The sequence below is a fragment of the Emydura macquarii genome, unplaced genomic scaffold (genome assembly GCF_026122565.2).
Source record: "Emydura macquarii macquarii isolate MOO-44397 ecotype Brisbane River unplaced genomic scaffold, CSIRO-AGI_Emac_v2 contig_2938, whole genome shotgun sequence".
Classification (NCBI taxonomy): Eukaryota; Metazoa; Chordata; order Testudines; family Chelidae; genus Emydura; species Emydura macquarii.
Genome location: NW_027133075.1, coordinates 336,832 through 357,860, shown reverse-complemented (window position 1 = coordinate 357,860; position 21,029 = coordinate 336,832). Strand labels below are relative to the sequence as shown.

Genomic DNA, 21,029 nt, shown 5'->3' with positions numbered 1-21,029 from the left:
CAGGGAGGACAAACAGAGGGGGAAACTCCAAGATATTCCAAGTTAAGAAATAAGAGACCGATTTGGGGACACTCAGCAACAGAGAGAGCAGTGCGTGGTGATGGAGTGATAAGACATTAGGTTCTCAGACGGAACTGCCACAAGGCTGAGCTCAGCCAAATTGGGACAAAGCACCCTTGATTAACGAGAAAACATCCTTTCCCCCTCCTGTCATGCAGATTTAAAGTCAGTGGCCCCAGGCAATCACATTCTGCAGATGTATTTTCCCACTTTGTCACGAAGCTCTTTGGTTTTGACCCCATAAATGATAGGGTTGAGCATGGGGGGCACAAGAAGATAGAGGTTCGCCAAAAGGATGTGAACATGGGCAGCGATGCCCTGACCAAACCTGTGTGTCAGGGCGGAGAAGAGGTAGGGAGTATAAGATAACAACATCACACTGATGTGGGCTGTGCAGGTGTTGAGGGCTTTCAAGTGGGCTTTCTTGGAATTGATCCTGAGGACGGCCCTGATGATCATCCTGTAGGACAGGCCAATGAGTGTCAAGTCTAGCCCAATGATGACTAATGCTGTCATCAGGCCATAGGTCCTGTTGACTCTGGTGTCCCCACAAGACATCTTCACCACAGCCATGTGCTCACAGTACGTGTGGGGAATAACACGGTTGGCGCAGAACGGCAGCCTCCTCAGTAGCAGGGGCTCTGGCAGAACCACAAAAACAGCTCGCGTCAAACCCACTAGCCCTAGCTTAGCGATTCGTGCGTTGTTGAGGATGGTGCCGTATCTCAGCGGCTCACATATGGCGACGTAGCGATCAAAGGCCATTATCACGAGGACGGCTGAGTGCATACCAGCAACCGCATGAAGGAAGAACATCTGGGTGAGGCATCCATCCACAGTGATGCCTTTGAAACAGAACCAAAATATGCACAGTGCCTTCGGCATGACACAGGTAGACAGGCTAATGTCTGTGAGCGCCAGCATGGAGAGCAGCAGAAACATGGGCTTGTGCAGGGTCGACTCTTTGCCGACAACAAACAGAATTGTGAAATTTCCCAAAAGGCCGATGATGTAGAGCATAGAGAAAGGGATGGAAATCCAGATGTGGGCATCTTCCAGTCCCGGGATGCCGTTTAGGATGAATGTCGATGGATCGGAGGGGGTGAGGTTGAAAGCCCCCATGAAATGGTCGAAACGCCGATCAGGCTCAGTAATATTTAGGGTGCCTATGACGGGAGAGAAGCAGAGGGAGGAGGGTCATGCACTTGAGAACAAATGTCACAGTCAATATTTCTTTGTTACAAACTATCTAGAAAGGGTGGTGAGCAGTGATCTGGATTGGTTGGTAAACTGGGTAGAAGCAAAAAATATGGGGGACTCTATCGTGGGAAGTAGTGACTCTGAACAAGATGTGGTGGGCATAAAGGGGTAATTAGTTAAACATGAGCTCCCTGTGTGACTCTGTGGCCAAAAGAGGTTGTGTGACCCTGTCATGATAAACAGGAGAATCTCAATTAGAGGCAGAGAAGTTATTTCACCTCTTTCTTTGGCACTGGTGCAACTGCTGCAGGAAAATGTGTCCAGTTCTGGTGTCCACAATTAAAGGTACATGTTGATTCACAGAGATAGTTAAGGGGTGACTTGATAACAGTCTACAACTACCCAGATAGGGAACAAATATTGAATAATGGGTTTTTCAGGCTAGCATAAAAAGGCTAACACCATCCAATGGCTGGGAGTTGAAGATAGACAAATACGGAGTATAAATAAGGTGTGCACTTTTTAAACATGGAGAGTAATTAACCACTGGAGCAATTTACCATCATTGTGGCAGATTCTCCATCACTGAGAATTTCTAAACCAATATTGGATGTTTCTCTGTAAACTCTGCTCTAGGAATCCTTTGGGAGTAGGTCTCTGGCCTGTGATATGCAGGAGGTCAGACTAGATGATCACAGTGGTGCCTTTTGTACTGTGTATATGTGAACACGTCTGTGCAGCACATACAAGAGTCAGTTGGAGGTGTTTTGCCTCGAAACTGGTCCCTGAGCTGTACTGAAGGCTTTTTTATTCGACTTATGAATTTATCCCCAGGACAAAAAAGTCTATTGCTTCTCAAGGGAAAGATGCCCAGAGACCTGCCCAAACACACTCGGGACCAGGAAACTCCCAGCACTGGCCTGGGACCAACAAGCAGAAAGAAAAATTCAATTTCAGCAGTGCTGCCCGCCTGTCCATGTACCCCACAGTCCCTGCCCCACAACCCCAGTGCCACCTGCCTGTCCATGTACAGATTTGTCCCAAACTGCACAATCCCCAGCCCTGCCACACAGTGATTCTACTTACCCAGGAACAAAGCTAGGTGCCGGACACACCACACAGTGACAGCTCGTACAAAAATCTACACAGCCTGGGTTAAACTCTGGGTCTGGCTGCATCAGGGAAAGGGGGGATGGAGGAGGAGAAGCCTGCACAGCCTGTCCGGGGGTGAAGGGAACCCCAGCAGCAGCTCAGCATGTGCAGGGAAGAGGAGAGACACAGACCCGAGGGGAGGGGAGAGAGGACGTGGGGACTAAAAGCAGCCAACGCGAGTAACTCTTCCTCAAAACAACACAAAGCTTTAGTGTATTCCCGCCAGTTAAGAACCCAAAAACAACTTCCTGATGTTGCTTTTCCATGTTAGCAATAGCTGAAGTTGCCAGGAGGAAGTTGTGGGATTGGTCACAGGAGGAGGGATGGGCTGGATGGAGGAAGGTGTCAGAGACAATCTACTATAGTGTGTCCACATTAGAGACACCCCCTTGCTCTGCGAGATTGTAGGAGGTCTCGTTACACCTCTTTGGTGTGTGAATTAGGCAGGATGTCCATTTCCTATTTCAGCCTGTTTCAGGACTCCGTGCCTCTGTAATCTGGATACTTCATGTCCCACCCCACACTCACACCGTGTGTGGTATTTGGATCTCCCCCAGCCAGATTTCCGACACAGCCTTGTTTCCTCTAAGTCAAAATCTTCCTCTTATTTTTACTGTATTTTGGACTTCTGGTCCTCTACAGAATCAGATGCAGGGGAACAGAGAGAGCAGACCCCCCCTACCTGAAAAAAATTGTCACCCTAATTGTTTTGAACCTCTAAGTTGTGAGTTTAAGATTTCAACTACTCTCCTGTCAGTTCTTCCCTTGTCCGGTTGAGCTCACCCATCCTTAGAGCCCGTAGGACGACTCCAGTTGGAGTCAATGGAGGCTCATGGACGGTGAAAATCAGGCCTTTCATTTAAGTCCCTAAATGTGGGTTTGCGGTGAAATCCTGGCCCTGATGGAAGTTTTGCCATTGATCTCAAGGGGACCAAGATTTCACCCTTAGTGTGGAATTTTAGGCTCCCTGCTGTGAAGATCCTGGCTTCAGGTCCTGCAGCAGCGAGAGCTATTCTGTTCGGGTGCTGAAAGAGTCTGAAGGAAGATCCCAGTTTATGTGGCACCCTGAGACCCAGCATGAAAGATGGAGATTTCAAAACACAGGAGCCCTGATTTTGCTCTCACTGATGCCAGTGTCAATCTGGATTGATGTGGAGTGAAGGCAGAACGTGAGAGCAGAATCTGGCCAGTCTGTAAAACCTGTAAAACCCTGTGTGAAATCTCTGGTATCACAGATAGTCACTGCAGAGGCTCGAACTTCACGTGTTAATCTGGCAGTAAAGTTGCTGAATTCGAAAATTTGAGCAAACAAGAGAAAAAAAAGGAAGATACTGAGACAGATAGAAGGACAGTATAAGAGATAAGGTAATTATCTTAAAAACAACTGTTTGTCTAAGCAATTTACAATAAATATTTAGTTCCAATTTTAAATCCCTTGGTGTTTCTCTCAATACTAAGCAGCTCAAGTCTACATGCATGAGTATTCCTTCCCAGATTGTTCTTGAACTGAACCTTTCCTGAGCCCTTAGCACTAACATTATTGCAGAAACAGGTGACTCACCGAAATCCCATGCAGCAGGGAGAGGAAATCTCCTTACTGTGACCTGAGAAAGAATGTACGAATCTCACGTCTGACACTTGCAATTCTGGACAGGGACCTTTATGATTTCCCTATACAGTCCCTGAGGATTCTGATGTTGGCCAGGACTCCGTGACAATTCCCTGTGCTCCATGAGCAGGTGGAAGGGCAGAAAATAAACTCAGGAGAATTTCAGCATAAGAACCTCTCCAGAGAGTAAAGAGAAAATACACTGATAGGGGAGGCTCAGTTTGTCAGGGCTAACTGAGTCTTGCAGACTTGACAGAGTTGTCCTTCACTGCTAAAATCCCAGAGAGAAAAGAAGAGCCAACAGTTAGACGTGCTCATTTATTTATCATAATTTCTATGCTGCTGCTCTATAGTCATGGAATCTGAGCATCTGCTGCTACTCCCGGCTGATGAGCCCAGGGCTGAATCCCTGAGACTGAGATGTGCACGTGAAAAGGCTCTTGCGCATACTTGTTTCAAACATAGGATTTCCACACTGAGTAACAGTCCCGCCCATCCGCTAGCCTCTCTGACAGAGGACAGCACAGATTGCCCCAGATTAGTCATAAACCCCTCAGTGCAATATCCTGCCATGGGGAAGCGATGTCCATAAAATATGGCTGTGGGGAATCATGAGTTTCCAGGCCCTGAGATGAGATTCAGGTGATGTAGGCGACCTTCATCCTGGGTAATCAGAGCTGGGACCTGAACTGGCTAATTGGAGTCTCCACCAAAAGATCCAGATGGGCGGTGAACCAATGTTGATGAGGCTGGTCTGGGTCTATCAGAATCATGGAAGATCCTTCCCTCCGGACCTTCAGCAGAACTCTGTGTATGAGTGGAGTGGGCAGGAACGCATAGCAAAGATGGTCCTTCCATGGAACAAGGAATACGCCTGCAACCAATCCTGGGCTGTAGTTCAAGCAGGAGCAGAAAAAGCCTGCCTGGGGAACTCCCATCTTTGGAAGATTTTATTCACGGTATCTGGGTGAATGGACCACACCTGGTTTTTAGAGGGAACTGCTGAGATGATCCGCTTCTCATTCTGGGTCCCCAGAAGTCAAGAAATATCAAGATGGTTTGAGGGGTTCACACAGAATTCTCACAGGGGTAGAAATACCTGCACTAGGGAGAGGAGTGTGCTCCACACTGTCTGTTTATTTAGAACAACGCTGTCATGATGTCTATAAGAACTGACACGCCTTTGCCCTCCAGGTGGTTCTGGATAGCCTGAACTGCTCTGAGCTTTATGACGTTGATATGCAGCAAGACCTCCACCTGGCACCAAAGACCCCAGATGAGCCCTCCACCCCAATGTCAAGGCGTTCGTAACCAGAGACAGTGAAGGGTGTCGTCTCGAGAATCTGACCTTGAGCACACCACCAAAAGAGGGTATCGGTTACTAAGGGAGGAAGTGTGACCACTATGTCTAAGCGGTCCCTGTCTGGTCCATTCATTGACACTAGCCAGGACTGAAGAAGTCTGAGACTCAATCTCGCATGTCGCACAACATGGGTGCATGTGGCCATATGCCACAGATGTTTCAAGCACTGTTTTGAATGGTGGTAGGATGGCTTCTGAGACCTTCTGTGATGGTGCCCCAGGCCTCTGGAAGGAAGACTCTGTCCTGGACTGAGTTGAGGTCTGCCCCTCTGATAACTCTCTCACATGTTCAAATAATACTTGAATTCTGAACATTTATTAACAGGCCTAGCTGTTCGAAGGTTCTCAGTATTAAGCTCACTTTGGACACCACCTGTGCCCTGCTGCGGCTTTTGATCAGCCAATCATCAAAGTGAGGGGAAACCTGGACCTTTTGTTTCCTAAGAACAGCTGCAACAAATGCCATGCACCTGGTAAACATGTGAGGAGCTGCTGATGGGCCGAGGGGTAGGACAGTAAACTGGTAGTGACCCTGGTTTACTCTGAATTGGAGAACTCTTATGTGACTCTGAAGGAGTGAGATATGACAGTGCGCACCCTTCAAGTCGAGAGCAGCATGCAGTTGCTTGGATGCAGAAAAGGGATGATGGAGGCCAAGAAGACCATGCAGAACTTCACCTTCTTCATGAATCTGTTGAGGTTTTACAGGTCCAGGATGGGTCTGAGATGGCCCTTGGCTTTTGGGAGAAGGAAATAACGGGAGCAGAAAGCCTTGCCCTTTAGCTCCAGAGGAACCTCCTCTACAGCTCCCACTTTTTGGGGATGTTTGCACCCCCTGTATTAGAAGCTGTTCATGAGAAGAGTTCCTGAAGGGGGATGGAGAGGGAGGGTGGCAAGGAGGGGAATAACAGAACTGCAGGGAGTATCCCAGTCCTATCAAGCCTGGCACCCAGCGCTCTGAAGTAATATGGGCTCACACCTAATAGAAGTCGGATAAACAGTCCAAAACACTCTGGGGATTAGATCCAGATACTGTTCTGGTGTGCCATCTTGAGTCGCATCCTCGAAAGCTCTGCTTTCAACCTCATGGTTTCTTGTGGGCCCAGACCCGTGGATCGACGAGGGAGGAGGCCTTCTCTTATAGCTCCTGCCACATCTCCTAGTGGAGCCTTGCCTCAATTGAGACTGGTGAAAGTGAGGCAAGGTTCGTGTCTGAAATGCTTCCTCTGAAGGGCTGGGATCTGCTTTAGGCGTGGGCCCTTGCTGCCCTTGTTTCTCCCTGTCATTTGTTGTGGAAACTACTAATGAAGCTGGGGAGGGTGCGTATAACCAGATCTTAAAAACTCCAGTGACAGGGACAGTACAACCACTGCAGTTAAGCTGTTCTAGTGCTTACCTCTCCTTATTCTCAGAAAATATTTCTTAATATCCAAGCAAAATCTCCCTTCCTGCTAACGGAGCTGATTACTTCTTGTCCCACTCTCAGGGAACATGGAGAACAATTAATTACCATCCTTTTTATAACAAACCTTTTCAGATTTGAAGACTCTTATGTCCCCTCTCAGCCTTCTCTTCACAAGACTAGGCATTCCCAATACCTTCTATCCTTTCCTCACGAGTCAGGTTTTCTAAACCACTTGTCATTTTTTGTTCCTCTTCTCTGGACTCTCTCCAGATTGTCCATCTCTTTTCTAAAGCATGGTGCCCAAATGTGGACACAGCACTCTAACTACACTCTCACCAGTGCAGAGTATATCTGAACAATTATCTCCCATGTCTTACGTACAACACACGTGTTAATACACCCCAGAATGGCATTTGCCTATTTCTCAGCTGAATCACTTTGTTGACTCATATTTTTGATCTTTTATATCCCCTCCATCCTCTTCACCAGTACCACTGCCCAGTCGGTTATTCCCCACTTTGGAATTAGACAATCATAGAAGATGAGGGTTGGAAGGGATACCAGGAGGTATCTAGTCCAATACCTTGCTCAAAGCAAGACCAAACCCAGCTAAATCTTGTCATGCCAATCCTTAAAAACCTCTAAAGATGGAGATTCCACCACCTCCCTAAGTAACCCATTCCAGTGCTTCACCACTCTCCTAGGGAAAAAGTTTTCCCTAATACCGAACCTAGACCTCCTTCACTGCAACTTGAGACCATTGCTCCTACTTCCTCCAACTTCCACCATTAGGAACAGCCTAATTGCATCCTCCCTGGAATCCCCCTTAAGGTAATTTTAGGCTGCTATCAAACCCCCCCTCACTCTTCTGTTCTGCAAACTAAACAAGCCTAGTTCCCTCAGCCTCTCCTTATAAGTCACGTTCTACAGCCCACTAATCATTTCCGCTGCCCTCTGATGGACTCTCTGCAGTTTGTCGACATCCTGCCTGTAGTGGGGGGCCCAAGACTGGACACAGTACTCCAACTGTGACCTCACTAGTGCTGAATAGAGGGGAATAATCACTTCCCTCGATCTGCTGGCAATGCTCCTACTAATGCAGCCCAATATGCCTTTAGCCTTCTTGGCAACAAGGGCACACTGTTGACTCATATCCAGTTTCTTGTCCACTGTAACCGTCAGGTCTTTTTCTGCAGCACTTCTGCTTAACCCATCGGTCCTCAGGCTGTAGCGGTTCCTGGGATTCTTCTGTCCTATTTGCAGGACTCTGCACATGTCCTTGTTGATCCTCATCTGATTTGTTTTGTCCCAATCCTCCAATTTGTCAAGGTCATGCTGTATCTTATCTCTGTCTTTCAGTGTATCTACCACTGCGCCAAGCTTAGTGTCATCTGCAAAATTGCTGGGAATGCAATCCACCCCATACTCCAGATCATTATTCAAGATGCTGAACAAAATTTCTTTGGTCAATTCATCCAACTCAAAGGTGTTTGCTACCAATCAAATTCAACAAAATAAATCAAACATGGGAGGAACTTTTAAGTTTATCCTGGCACTCACCCCACTCACTGTGTAGCTCTGTCAGGGTGTTTCACATTGCAGTTGCACACAGATGGCAGCTCGCTCTTTCTGACATGCCACGTCTGCTCCACCTCACCGGTAAAAATGCACACCACTGTTAGGGTACACCAGGAATTTCAGTTCTACTTAGGGGCTACACAGCCCCCCTCCACACAACCCTCCTGGAGACAAACAACAAATAGACCCAGCATTGCTTTCCCTCCCAGCCCGGGATCCACAGCTACTCCTCAGACTCCCCTGTCCTTTTCTCCTGATATAGATGGCAAAGAATTTACATGAGAGAGTAACCCCAGGAATGCACTGAATGTGGGAAAAGCTTCAGTTGGGGCTCACACCTTTAATGGCCATTAGAGACTGCACGTGAGGCAGAGTCCAGCAAATTCTCTCCCTTTGTAGCATTCAGAGCTTTGCCTTACATTGGCAGATAGAATGGTTCATCATGAGACACTGACGAGGGTGACAGTGGTTCGGAGCTGGGCTATTGTTGCTGGCGCCTCTGTTTGGAAGTGTAGAATGGCTTTTCCTTAAATACTACAATTATTTATCTGTGACAAAACCAAAGTAGGATGCAGAATAGCAGCAATTCTTCATGTCCTCGCTTAAGTCATACTTATTCCTGTTCCCAATTCACCCTTTTTATTTATTAACACAGGCATGTTGTTTCTTTCCCATCCTGCTTACGCTTTCCAATCTGTAATGATCTTTCTATGGGTTCAGGGGTCTTTTAAAGCTGTACTGAGCTCTCTAAAATTAAAGGGGCCAATGGAGCAGATAAGTGTTCAGCTATTATCCGTCTGCTCCTTTGGATTCGTTCTGGGTATTGTTGTCCTAGCAGTTCTTTCTTGGCTTTTCTCCTCTATGATTCATGTCTTTCTGCTCTGTATTTTGAATCATGGCCTCCATGGGACTCCTCTTGGGGTTCAGAGCAACCTTCCCCTAGAGTTTAGTATCATGAGGTTTTTAACTCCTTCACTCTTCTCCCGTATGCCGTATTGCAGGCCTTGATGAATCAACATGAGCCTAACCAGGAAGCTCCATCTAAAGCTTATCCAAGGTCCCCTAAGGTAGGCTGTGACTTCATTCAGTGCCTTTCTCTTTGAAGTTGTAGTTGCTAAACATTGAAAGCTCTGCACTTTGTGCCTTTCTAAACTCACTGCCATGTTCTCCGGCTCTTCTCAAAATCTGCTTGCTTTGCTGAAAGTAGTGTAATGCCAGTATCACGTCTGTTTCTATTGGGTGGGGAATATTATGCTCTGAGCACTATCTGCCCCTCTGCTGGAGTTAGCTGGCAAGAAGAAACTGAGTGGGTGGAGGGTCAACAGGGTCCCATGTGTCGTCAATGTCATTACCGGTGTTGGTGCTTGTCAGTGTAGGCTGCGTGCACGTGTCCCTGTGTGGGTGCTGTCCCAGCTCCGCGCTGGTAACCGGGACAGCACTCACGATCGAATGAATCGACACGACCACAGATTAGCTGAACAATGAAGGCACCCTGGCCAGGTTTATTGCGTGTGGCACAATGAAAAGTGACTTACAGAGTATCTATGGGTCAGCTTCCTATATTTGGCATTACAATAGACGCGACCCAATGGCGGGACTTTCCGTTATCCCCTAGGCCGGACAAAGTCCTTCCCTCTGACACCTCTTTTATATACTATCACAGACAATTTTGTTCTGCCCCCTTTGATGTAGGTAATTGCCAATCTCTTGACATAGTCTAATACCACCCTTTACTGTATATGGATGATTTGAGCAAAACAACTCTATTTATCACTGTGGAAACATGAAGTTTGTCACAAAAACAGTTTGAGTGTGTAACGGAAGTCTAAGAGGAAGTTAGGAAGGTGCTAATCGATAAGCGTGGTCAGCTAGGTGGGGGCGAAGCTTTCTCTGAAGCTAAATAAGATAGCAAACTTTCTCTTTCTCTTGACTGAAGTTGTATTTTTCCAATTTAGCAATAAACTATGCACATGCCTTCTTTTGTAACCGAATATGGGAATGTAACCAAATACGGGAAGTTCCTTGTGGAGCTGTATGCATGACACTGTTTGTTCAACTCACCATTATTTCTTCTTTGTATTACACATGATTAATGCATTTTGCTGTATAACAATGACTTGGTAATAAGTCTGTATAAAAACCCTCACACAACACAGATCGGGGGTGCAGTTTAACTAAAGCTGTTGCCCCAGGTAATTACCTTGTAATAAAGTTCTTTTCCTTGCCCAACCAAACAGAAGTGAAGACTGTTTTCTTCTACATCACCATATTAGACATTATTATTAATCAAAGTCTCATTTCAGGGAGTCAGTTATCTCTTTAGTGTCAGGACGTTTTGGTGCCTTCTGCACCTGTTTTGTATTTTTAGTATTATTTGCATATTAGCAATATTTTGGAAATGCGTATGCTTGCAGTATCAGTGCCAGTTTCATTAGGTTGTAAATTCACAGGCTGGTTTCTGTTCACTTGGCTATTTCCACTTAGGCTTTAAGCCTTAGCCTGTTTGCAGGCCTTCATCTCTCATTTCTTACTACACCATGTACCAGCACCATGAGGGCATGACTCCAGGGAGCACGAGAGCTGACCTAACGGATACCACTAGCTACCACTAGGCTTCCACTGATGGTGCACATAACATGCAAACACCTACATTGGAATGGACATGAGCCACGCCTCTTGAAGAACAACAGTTACAAATGGTTAAGAACTGTTTTTTCAGTGGGCTGGATGAGAAGTGATTCCCCACAGCCATATTTTATGGACAGTTGAAAATAGAAGTACGAATGGTGACAGGCCAATGAAATTGATAGGTGGAGACTCATAGCTGTGGACTAAATAAAATTCCCACAAACTTGGATTGTGGATATTAGAAGGAGTTGTGGGTACCCCATAAGGGGAGAATAGAGGCACAGGACTGTTCCTGCAGTGACTGAGGGAGGAATGCACAGTGTGTGAGGCAGTGTGTGCAGTATCCAGATCACAGTAGAGCAAAGTCCTGAAAGGGGCAGGAATGCTGCGTGAGATAAACAAGCACGGTTGTACCTCTGGGTCCTCACAAGGCCCTCCTCACTGTGGTTCCCCATATGGGTGCCCCAATATTAAGGGTTTTTAATCCTCCAAACCCCCTGAGTCAGGGAAGTGCTCTCCCTATTTTACAGAGGGGAAACTGAGGCTCAGAGTAGATTACAGGATAACACAACCAAGGTCACACAGGACCTCTGTGGCCAAGCCAAAAATTGATCTGGTCACCTGAGTTCCAAAACAGCACCTGATCCACTAGACTCCAGCTGGAGATTGTCAAAGGCACAAGGGCAGTGGGCAGCAGAGTCCCATTGAATGTGGATGGACAATGGGCACCTCATTCACCTCTGAACATCTTCCCGCACCATCCGTACTCCAATGACAGCCTGTGCAGTTACTGGAGCTGGGATAAAGAGACAAAGGCCATCAGTCCACAGGCTTCAGGGCACGTGCTGATCACTGAAGGGGGCTCAGGAAGCTGCGCTTCCCCATGGCAGGATATTGCACCCTGAGGGGTGAGTAGTAGGAGATGCTCAGATTCTATGACAATGAGCAACAGCACAGAAATGCTGATAGATAAATGAGCACGTCTAACCCGTGGCTCTTCTTTTCTCTCTGGGGTTTTAGCAGTGCAGGACAAGTCTAGGAAGTCTGCAAGACTCAGTGCCCCGACAATCTGAGCCTGTGTTATCGGTGAATCATTCCTTCTCTCCCAGGGGAGCCTCTTAAGATGAAATTCTCCAGGGTCTATTTTATGCTGTTCCCACTGCTCATGGAGCACAGGGAATTGTCCCGGAGACCAGGTCAACCTGAGAGCCCACAGGGACTGTACGGGGGAATAATAAATGTTCCTGTCCAGCATTGCACGTGTCAGATGTGAGATTCGTACACTCATTCTCAGGTCACAGTAAAGAGATTTCTTCTTTCTGCTGCATGGGATTCTGGTGAGTGGTCTGTTTATGCAATAAAGTTAGCACTAAGGGCTCAGGAAGGGTTCGAGTCAAGAGTAATCTGGGCAGGAATTCTCCAGCATGGAGGTTTGAATGGTTAATATTGTCAGAAATACCAAGGGATTTATCTCATAAAAATGGTGCTAAAGATTTATTAGAAATAGTTTAGACAAATATTTGTTTTTAAGATAAGTTCCTTGTCTCTTTAGCGTATCCTTCCATCTGTCTCCGTTTCAGTGCAGGCTTCTCCCCCTTCGTCCCCTCTTTCCCCGGTGCAGCCAGACCCAGAGTTTAACCCAGGCTGTGTAGATATTTGTATGAGCTGTCACTGTGTGGTGTGTCCGGCACCTGGTGTTGGTCCTAGGTGAGTGGGATCACTGTGTGGCAGCACTCGGGATGGTCTGCATGGGGAGGCGGGTGTACAGGCAGCACTGATGAAATTCAGTTTTTCTGTCTGATCATTGGTCCCAGACCAGTACTGGGAGCTACCCTGGGTCCAAATGTGTCTGGGCAGGCCTCAGAGCCTCTTTTCCCTGATGAGTTATAGAATTGTAGGCTGGGTGTAACAACCTTTACTCATTTTTTTTCCAGTTTTCTTAATGCTTGTTGCATGTTATTTACGCAACTTCTGGTATTTCCCCAGTGGAAAGAACCATTGATTTTTGCTTCTCAGCTGGTTCCGTCTCCAATTGGATCCGATAGCCTTTCTGTAATCTCCTTCCCCATCCTAGACTGCCCCAATTCCAACATTACGCTGGGCACCAGTGTCTTCTCCAGGCTTCCCAGTTACCCGTGGCCCCCACAATTTCTGAGCCTCCCCAAGATCCCCACAACTCTTCCTCTGCAGGGTGAGGTGCCCCCGTCCCACATCTCCCTTGGCTAGGGGGGGATCAGTGACGGTTTCTCTCCGGTGAAGAAGGTCACACGCACAGTAGCAGATGCCAAGGCAACTGTGCTGTGCCGCTGTTCTTGCTGCTTCCACACTCACTGAGCAAGCTGAGAAGTGTGCACAGTGTATAATGAGAGCTGGGAATGCTGGGTCATGTCAGTGTTAGGTAAATACAGATGCCATGTGCAAGAGTTCCTGGCCGCTGGCTGACACAGTGAGCCACTGGGACACAGACAATAAACCTGGGACTCTCTGAGATCATTTGTTAGCCAGCTCTGCTAACTAATTAATGGGGACAGTTGTACATACATTCCTCATGGTGGAGACTTTATGGGGTCATGTCAGTATTTTTCTCATCTGAAATGTTCCTCCTTCATGCCCCCCAAATCTCGTTCAGAGTCACACGTAGAGTATCCTTTTCAAAGTTACAAAATGTTCTTGAGAAGTTTCTGCCCTGGGGCTAAATTCAGCACTGTCAGGAATAAAAAAAATGCCTTCAGTACGGCTCAGGCACCAGCTTGCAGGCAAAATACCTCCAGCTGACTCCTGTCTGTGCTGCAGGGACATGTTCACAGATCCCCAGGCCAGAAGAGGCTATTCTGATCATCTATACTCACCTCCTGTATAGCGCAGGCCAGAGATCTGCCACTAAGTAATTTTTAGAATGGAACTTATAGAGAAACATCGAACCTTGGTTTAGAAATTCTCACTGATAGACAATCTACCATGATCCTTGGTGAATTGCTCTAATGGTTAATTACTCTCCATGTTTAAAAAGTGCACACCTTATTTATCGTCAGCATTTGTCTAACTTCGACTTCCAGACATTGGATGGTGTTAGACTAATCCATGCTAGCCTGAAAAGCTCATTAGTCAATATTTGTTCCCTATACCAACCAGTCCCTAATGCTCTGAATCAGTGACCTGTCTTCTTTCTTATTTAGTTTCCCCCAATTGTTGTGGAATCTGCTTGAGAAGGGTAAGCAGCTAGTTTGCTTACAGGTTTCTCTCTTTACCCCTGTCAGTTAACAAGGCAGAATAACAAAACCACCGTACTTGTTCTTTCTCAGAAAAAGCTGGGTGCTTTCAAGAATGAGCCACACCAAAAGAAACAAGGGAAGTGTGAAGGGAAAACAAGATGGGGTCTCTGTTTTTGCTGAGAATTGATTTTAGAAATGGTTGTAAAAAGCCTGAGATAGAAAATGTTCTTTTAGCAGTTATTTAATCTTAGAATGTTTTGAAGTAATGAAATAGTTAAGAGGTCTAGACACTAGTAGAGATGGAATGCAGAGAAAGACCTTGTAACATAGATAAGAAAAGTATTCAGTTAGAAAATTCCTAGATAATACTTTTTAGTGTGTATGACCATTGAAACTGTGACGTGTAAAACTTGTTTATACCACCCTACAAATACGGTCAGTTTTTTGGAAGCAAGCGTCGTTCCTCACATTTGAAGGGATCACCTTCTTTACTTAAAGAATAAACTTTGACTTTGCTAAATTTGTTGTTTGGCTAATTCAGGACTATCCGCTGAGCAAGAGAACTTGTAAGTAAGGACCCCTGAGTTTGGGTTCTTCCACAGAAGTAACAAAGCAGAAAGTCCCAGCCTGGCATGATAAGGTGTATTTCCATGGGGAAAACTTGGATCCTTCCCAAAAAAGAAATTGCATTGTGGAGCTGACCTATGGTCCATCCCATCCCATGTCTTCTCTGTCTTACAGCGAAAACCACAGGGGCTCCTGAAGAAGGTGTAGGGGCAATAACTTGACCTTCATAAAGGTGTCACATTAACACCTAACAACCAGAGATTAGCTTGTGCCCTGAGACATGGGGGTGTACAGTCATTCCAAGACTTTTATTTAGCTGTAGTATTGCAACGGAAGAGTCTTACTATCCATGCAAATGTCCTAAAACTCTGATTCTTGCTTAGCTCCTGGCCTCAACTTCATCTTGTGGCAATGAGTTCCACTGTCTAATTGTACACTGAGTGAAGAAAGTATTATTTTCCTAATCAGTTTGGAATATGCCATATTTCAGTTTAATTGAATATCCTCTTCACCTTGCGTTTTGAGACAGGGAGAACACATTCTTCATATACTCTCTGGCAGTCAATATTTTACAGTATTTTATAGTATTTTACAGACTTTTCTCAAATACCCTCTTATTTCTCTCTGTTCTAAGGTAACAATCCCAGACTTTTCATCCTCTCTCCCCAGGAGAGTTTCTCCAGTTCCCTGATACTACTCGATGCCCTTCCCTGAACTCCTGTAGTTCTGCAATATCCTGTTTGAGAAGGATGCTCAACACTGCACTTAGAAGTCCAGAGGAGGCTGAAGCATTGACTGACTGATCTCATGGCATTGTAGTTTCAGTATTATTCACCTTCCCACTCCTTCTGTATCCCAATGTTTTCCTTTGTTTATGGCCATGCTGGCACTTTGAGCAGGGTTTCACAGAGCTGTGTAGCATGACACAAGGTCCCTGCCTTGAGTTCATACAGTGAAATTAGAACCTTGTAAAGTGTTTGAGGAGTTCAAGCTTTTCCCTCCAATGGGCATACAAGAGTGGTGAAGCACTGGAATGGGTTATCCAGGGAGATGATGGAATCTCCATCTTTAGACATTTTTAAGTTTTGGCTTGACAAAGCCCTGGCTGGGATGATTAAGCTGAGGTTAGTTCTGTTTTGAGCAGGCGGTTGGACTAGATGACCTCCTGAGGTCCCTTCAAATTCTAATGTTCTATGATTCTATGATTCTAACATCAACAACAGAAAAAACATACTGACTTTACCCAGCATGCATTGAGCTTCAGCGAACACTCTCAAAGGACCTATCATTTGTAGACAACATTCATATGAATGGTTGGTATTTCTTTGAGACAGAGCCCGACCTTGAAATTGGCCCTAATGGAACATTTGAGAACTAATAAGCAAGCTAGTCTGTGGGTTAATGTGATCTACCTGACTGATTGCGGAGCAAAGAGTTGCCCAGACTCAGAACTGTTAGCAAAGGAGACACACCTAGCCAGACAATGGATTCTGTTAGACCACAGAGCCCAGGTTTCCAACCTTTAGGGAAGCTGGGGGGAGGAAAAAAAGGGAGAAAACTTTATCCTGTAAATGAGAAGCACAGGCTAACCCTGAAATATCAAAACCCCAGGATGTAATTAAAGCCCTTTGCTACAAAGAATACTGAGATAAAATGAAGGCGACTGGTTAAGTGTTCAAAAATCCAGAAGGGGATTAAATAAACTGCCCCAATGACAAACTATCTGTATTAAAGGCATGGCATAATGAAAAAGATTGCAAGCACACCCTAGTACTAATTTTGATGTAAATATTAATGCTGATGTTAACTCTTGTAATTAATTTGTAGCTGATGCCGTGTCAAGGCTGGGGGGCCCTTAAGCTGTATACAGGAGCTCTGATTACACCCTCCTACACCAATCTCACGTTGGGAGTGTGACGCTAGGCAGGAAAATGCCAAGCAACTTTGCAAGTTGCATGGCCCAACGCTGACCTTCCAAAGTATATTATAGGAAAATACAGTGGTAGTGAGGGTCATTCCTTATAAGTAAAGGAGAGCTTTAATATGAAGTGTATTGTTGGTAGGTATTTGATGTTATTTACATCTCTCTTGTTAGAGGTTAGCAATGTAGATAAACTGCTTTCCTGTCTGTCACTGTTTTATTGATTACGAGTTGAAAAGGAACATATGAGCATTTAGATACAGCTTTGAATGTAAGAATACTATTCTTTGTATTTCTCTTTGAAGTTTCAGTAGTAAATATGTGTGAATGATTGTAAATGACCATTCACCTTGTGCTAATGTCATTAGTTACAGGTGTGCTCAGTACATAGGAGATGGTACTTCAGAGTCTCAAGTAATCATCTATTATTTGTTCAAGGAGATACCTGCTGTCAAGAAAATATCGGTCAGCCTGCATGGATCTAATAAAGACTCTAGTGGACTGATCCTTTTATCTCAAATCTCTCCAAGCTTGTCAGGGAAAGATTGACTCGCGAGTCTGAGATTCCAGCGTCAGCCTGGAATCACCCTGATAATTCTCATGGGAGAACTTAAGCAAACCCAGCACATGGACTATTTAGTCTTTATTGCTCTGGATCAATTCATCTACAACTGAAGCTGTGAATCAAAGGACTGAGACCCATTCAGGTACTGGAGGTACACCAGAGGGACTCTGCAAGCCTGCAAACTCCACAGTTCTACTGGAAACATGATATATATGGATTTTCCAATCCTATATATGTATTTATTTCTTTAATCATGTAACATTTCTCTTATAGTTTCTTTCCTTTTATAATAAACCCTTAGTTTTAGTTACTAAAGGAATGCCTGGCAGCGTGGAATATTGGGTAAGATCTAAATTTACACTGATCTGGTATTGTGGCTGACCCTTTGGAGTCAGGAGCACCTTTTTGGCAAAGAGCATAGAGTTTTAAATAGCTTATCTCTTTACTGTATCTAGTAGCTTATTGGGAGCCAGAAACAGAAATGCAGTAAAGGGGCTGTATATATTTTGTTTTCGCTTTTTGGTAACCAGTGTGGGGAATCAGAAACATTGTTTGTGGCTGGTTGGGAACTCTGACCTCAGTGTCACCCACCAGTGCTGGGATAACCTGCTCTCTGTCTGCAATGTGCCCTGACATTGGTATTTTCAGGCGGCTACCTTAGGCACGGACAGGTCACACTCGGCCTAAATAATTTGGTGCCACCTCACTGCTCACCCCCCTTTAGAGATAGTTAGTAACAATGAAAGATGTACCGTGCTATTTGCTCTCCAGTGCGTGACCCTCCTCTCTCTGCTTCTCTTCTTTCACAGGCACCCCGAATATCACTGACCCTGATCAGTGCTACGACCATCTAATGGCGGCTTTCAACCTCACCTCCTCCAATCTGTCAACATTCATCTTAAACGGCGTCCCGGGGCTGGAATCTGATCACATCTGGATTTCCATCCCTTTCTCTATGTTCTACATCATCAGCCTGTTGGGAAATTTCATGGTTCTGTTTGTTGTAAGCAAAGAGCAGACCCTGCACAAGCCCATGTTCCTGCTGCTCTGCATGCTGGCGCTCACAGACATCGGCATGTCTACCTGTGTCGTACCAAAAGCACTGTGCATATTTTGGTTCCGTTCCAAAGGCATCACTGTGAATGGCTGCCTCACCCAGATGTTCTTTCTTAATGTGACTATTGCTATGCAATCAGCCGTCCTCGTGACAATGGCCTTTGATCGCTACATCGCCATATGTGACCCTCTGAGATACGGCACCATCCTCACCAACGCACGAATTGCTAAGCTAGGGCTAGTGGGTTTGATACGAGCTGTTCTCTTGCTTCTGCCCATGCCCCTACTACTTCGGAGGCTGCCATTCTGTGCAAATCACTTTATCCCCCACACGTTCTGCGAGCACATGGCTGTGGTGAAGATCTCGTGTGGGGACACCAGAGTCAACAGGATGTACGGTCTGATGATAACATTAGTGACCTTTGGGTTAGACCTGACACTCATTGGCCTGTCCTATGGGCTGATCATCAGGTCCATCCTCAGGATCACCTCCAAGAAAGCCCACCGGAAAGCCCTCAACACCTGCACAGCCCACATCTGTGTGATGATGATGTCTTATACTCCCATCCTCTTCTCCACCCTGACACACAGGTTCGGTCAGGGCATCGCTGCCAATGTTCACATCCTCTTAGCCAACCTCAATCTCCTTGTGCCCCCCATGCTCAACCCTATCATTTATGGGGTGAAAACCAAAGAGCTTCGTGAGAAAGTGGGAAAATACATCTGCAGAATGTGATTGCCTGGGGCCACTCATGTTAAATCTGCGTGAAGAGAGGGGGAAACGATCAAAGATGCTTTGTCTAAATTTGGTTGAGTTCAGCCTTGTAGCAGTTCAGTTTTAAAAGTTCCTCACACCTAATGTCTTATCACTCCATTACTAAGCAGTGGTCTCTACATTGCTCAGTTCCATCTCTCCAACCATCACCTGATTGCTTTCAAAACTACTTGTCATCCCCCAGCCCCACACACCCTGTCACTCGGCCTTTCTGTGACTTCCAGACCACCAGCGATGGTGGCTTCTCATATGCTCTCTGACCTTTTTTTCATCAGTATGGTTGTTGATTCTCACTATTCCTCACTCTCTTCCATCATTGATTCTTTTTACCCCCTCTGCCATCACAAGGTGCCCAGGTCTGCCCCCCGCCAAGCCCAAATAATCCCTTCCAGTCCTGAGCCTTCCCAAATCAGTCTCTGAATTCTTAACTAGCAATAACTTGGAGTTTTCCCCTCTGGTTTGTCCTCTCCAAAGACATGAAATCTGCCCTCAATTATCAGTTCATTTTCGGACACACATTGCACACAGACTAGGGTCAAAATAAACAAAAAGTTACTAGAAAAATCACAGATACAGAGATGAAGGACAAAAGAATCCCATGCACAGCTACAGATAGTGACCGACGAGCTAGGCAGCCGTTAGGCAGCAGAGGACCTGAGGGTTACAGTAGAGAAGAAGCTGGATAAGAATCAACAGCGTGGCCTTATTGCCAGACAAGCTAATGCCACTTTGGGCTGCATTAGTAGGAGCATTTCCAGCAGATCGAGGGAAGTGATTATTTCTCTCTATTCGGCGTTGGTGAGGCCGCATTTGGGGTATTGTGTCCAGTTTTGGGCCCCCCACTACAAGAAGGATGTGGAGAAGTTGGAGAGAGTCCAGTGGAGTGCACCAAAAATGATTACGGGGCTGGAGCACAAGATTTATGAGGAAAGCCTGAGGGAACTAGGCTTGTTTAGTCTACAGAAGAGAAGAGTGAGGGGGGATTTGATAGCAGCCTTTAACTACCTGAAAGGGGTTCCAGGGAGGATGGAGCTAGGCTGTTCTCAGTGGTGGTAGATGACAGAACAAGGAGCAACGGTCTCAAGTTGCAGTTGGGGAGGTCTAGGTTGGACATTAGGAAAAAGTTTTTCACTAGGGGGAGGGTGAAGCACTGGAATGGGTTACCTAGGGAGGTGGTGGAATCTCCATCCTTAGAGGTTTTTAAGCTACTGTTTGACAAAATCCTAGCTGGGATTATTTAGCTGAGGTTAGTCCTGCTTTGATCAGGGGGTTCACCTCCCGAGGTCCCTTCCAACTCTATAATTCTAAGGCACTGTAGCACAACTTTTCACAAATGCCAGTCACAGAATTTTTGTTATCGGTGGGATCTGAGTTTTATGACTTAACACACTGGGCTATTAAAGCACTCCTTCCTTTTTCACTCTCCTACCTATGCCATCAGGCTTCTCAGCATTCACTGCAGTCAAAACCAAGTATCACTCCCAGCTTTCTGTTGAAGATGATTTCTGTCTCTTCCTTTCTACACTTCAACCCAATTCCATTCCTTTGTACTGCGGGGAAACAAACACATCCCTCCCACTGCTAAGATAGGATTGGTGGATATTATACTGAATAAACAAGGCCAGAGGAAGGGTGGCATGGACTCAGAGTGGCCTGGAAGGCCTTAGCTTTAGAAGTGTGGGTCTCTGAGAGCAGAGGAATTTCCTCAACCAAGGGGTGGGGGCGACCGAACAAGAATTCAAATAGGACTTTAACTGAAGAAATAGAGCTCATTTATTTAGTCATAAGTATTAAATAAAGTGCATAAATGTAAATAATACAAACATGAAACTAAAGAAGAATACAAAGGCTTAGTATTTTCCTATGCATGCATTCATTCCTTACATTTGGCCATTTTATGTTTGCAGACAAATGATCGCTTGCAAACTCACATTCAATC

The 21,029-nt window shown here is 45.7% G+C and overlaps 2 protein-coding genes across 2 annotated transcripts; one reads left to right on the top strand and one right to left on the bottom strand.

Moving 5' to 3' along the window:
• Window positions 1-243: 243 nt before the first annotated feature.
• Window positions 244-1,182, bottom strand: LOC137167568 (olfactory receptor 52P1-like). Its single transcript, XM_067569783.1, has one exon. The coding sequence runs from the start codon at window positions 1,180-1,182 to the stop codon at window positions 244-246; it is 939 nt and encodes a 312-aa protein (XP_067425884.1).
• A 16,930-nt stretch (window positions 1,183-18,112) lies between these two features.
• LOC137167575 (olfactory receptor 52P1-like) lies at window positions 18,113-19,051 on the top strand. Its single transcript, XM_067569789.1, has one exon. It carries the CDS (start codon window positions 18,113-18,115, stop codon window positions 19,049-19,051), a length of 939 nt encoding a protein of 312 aa, XP_067425890.1.
• Window positions 19,052-21,029: the final 1,978 nt, after the last annotated feature.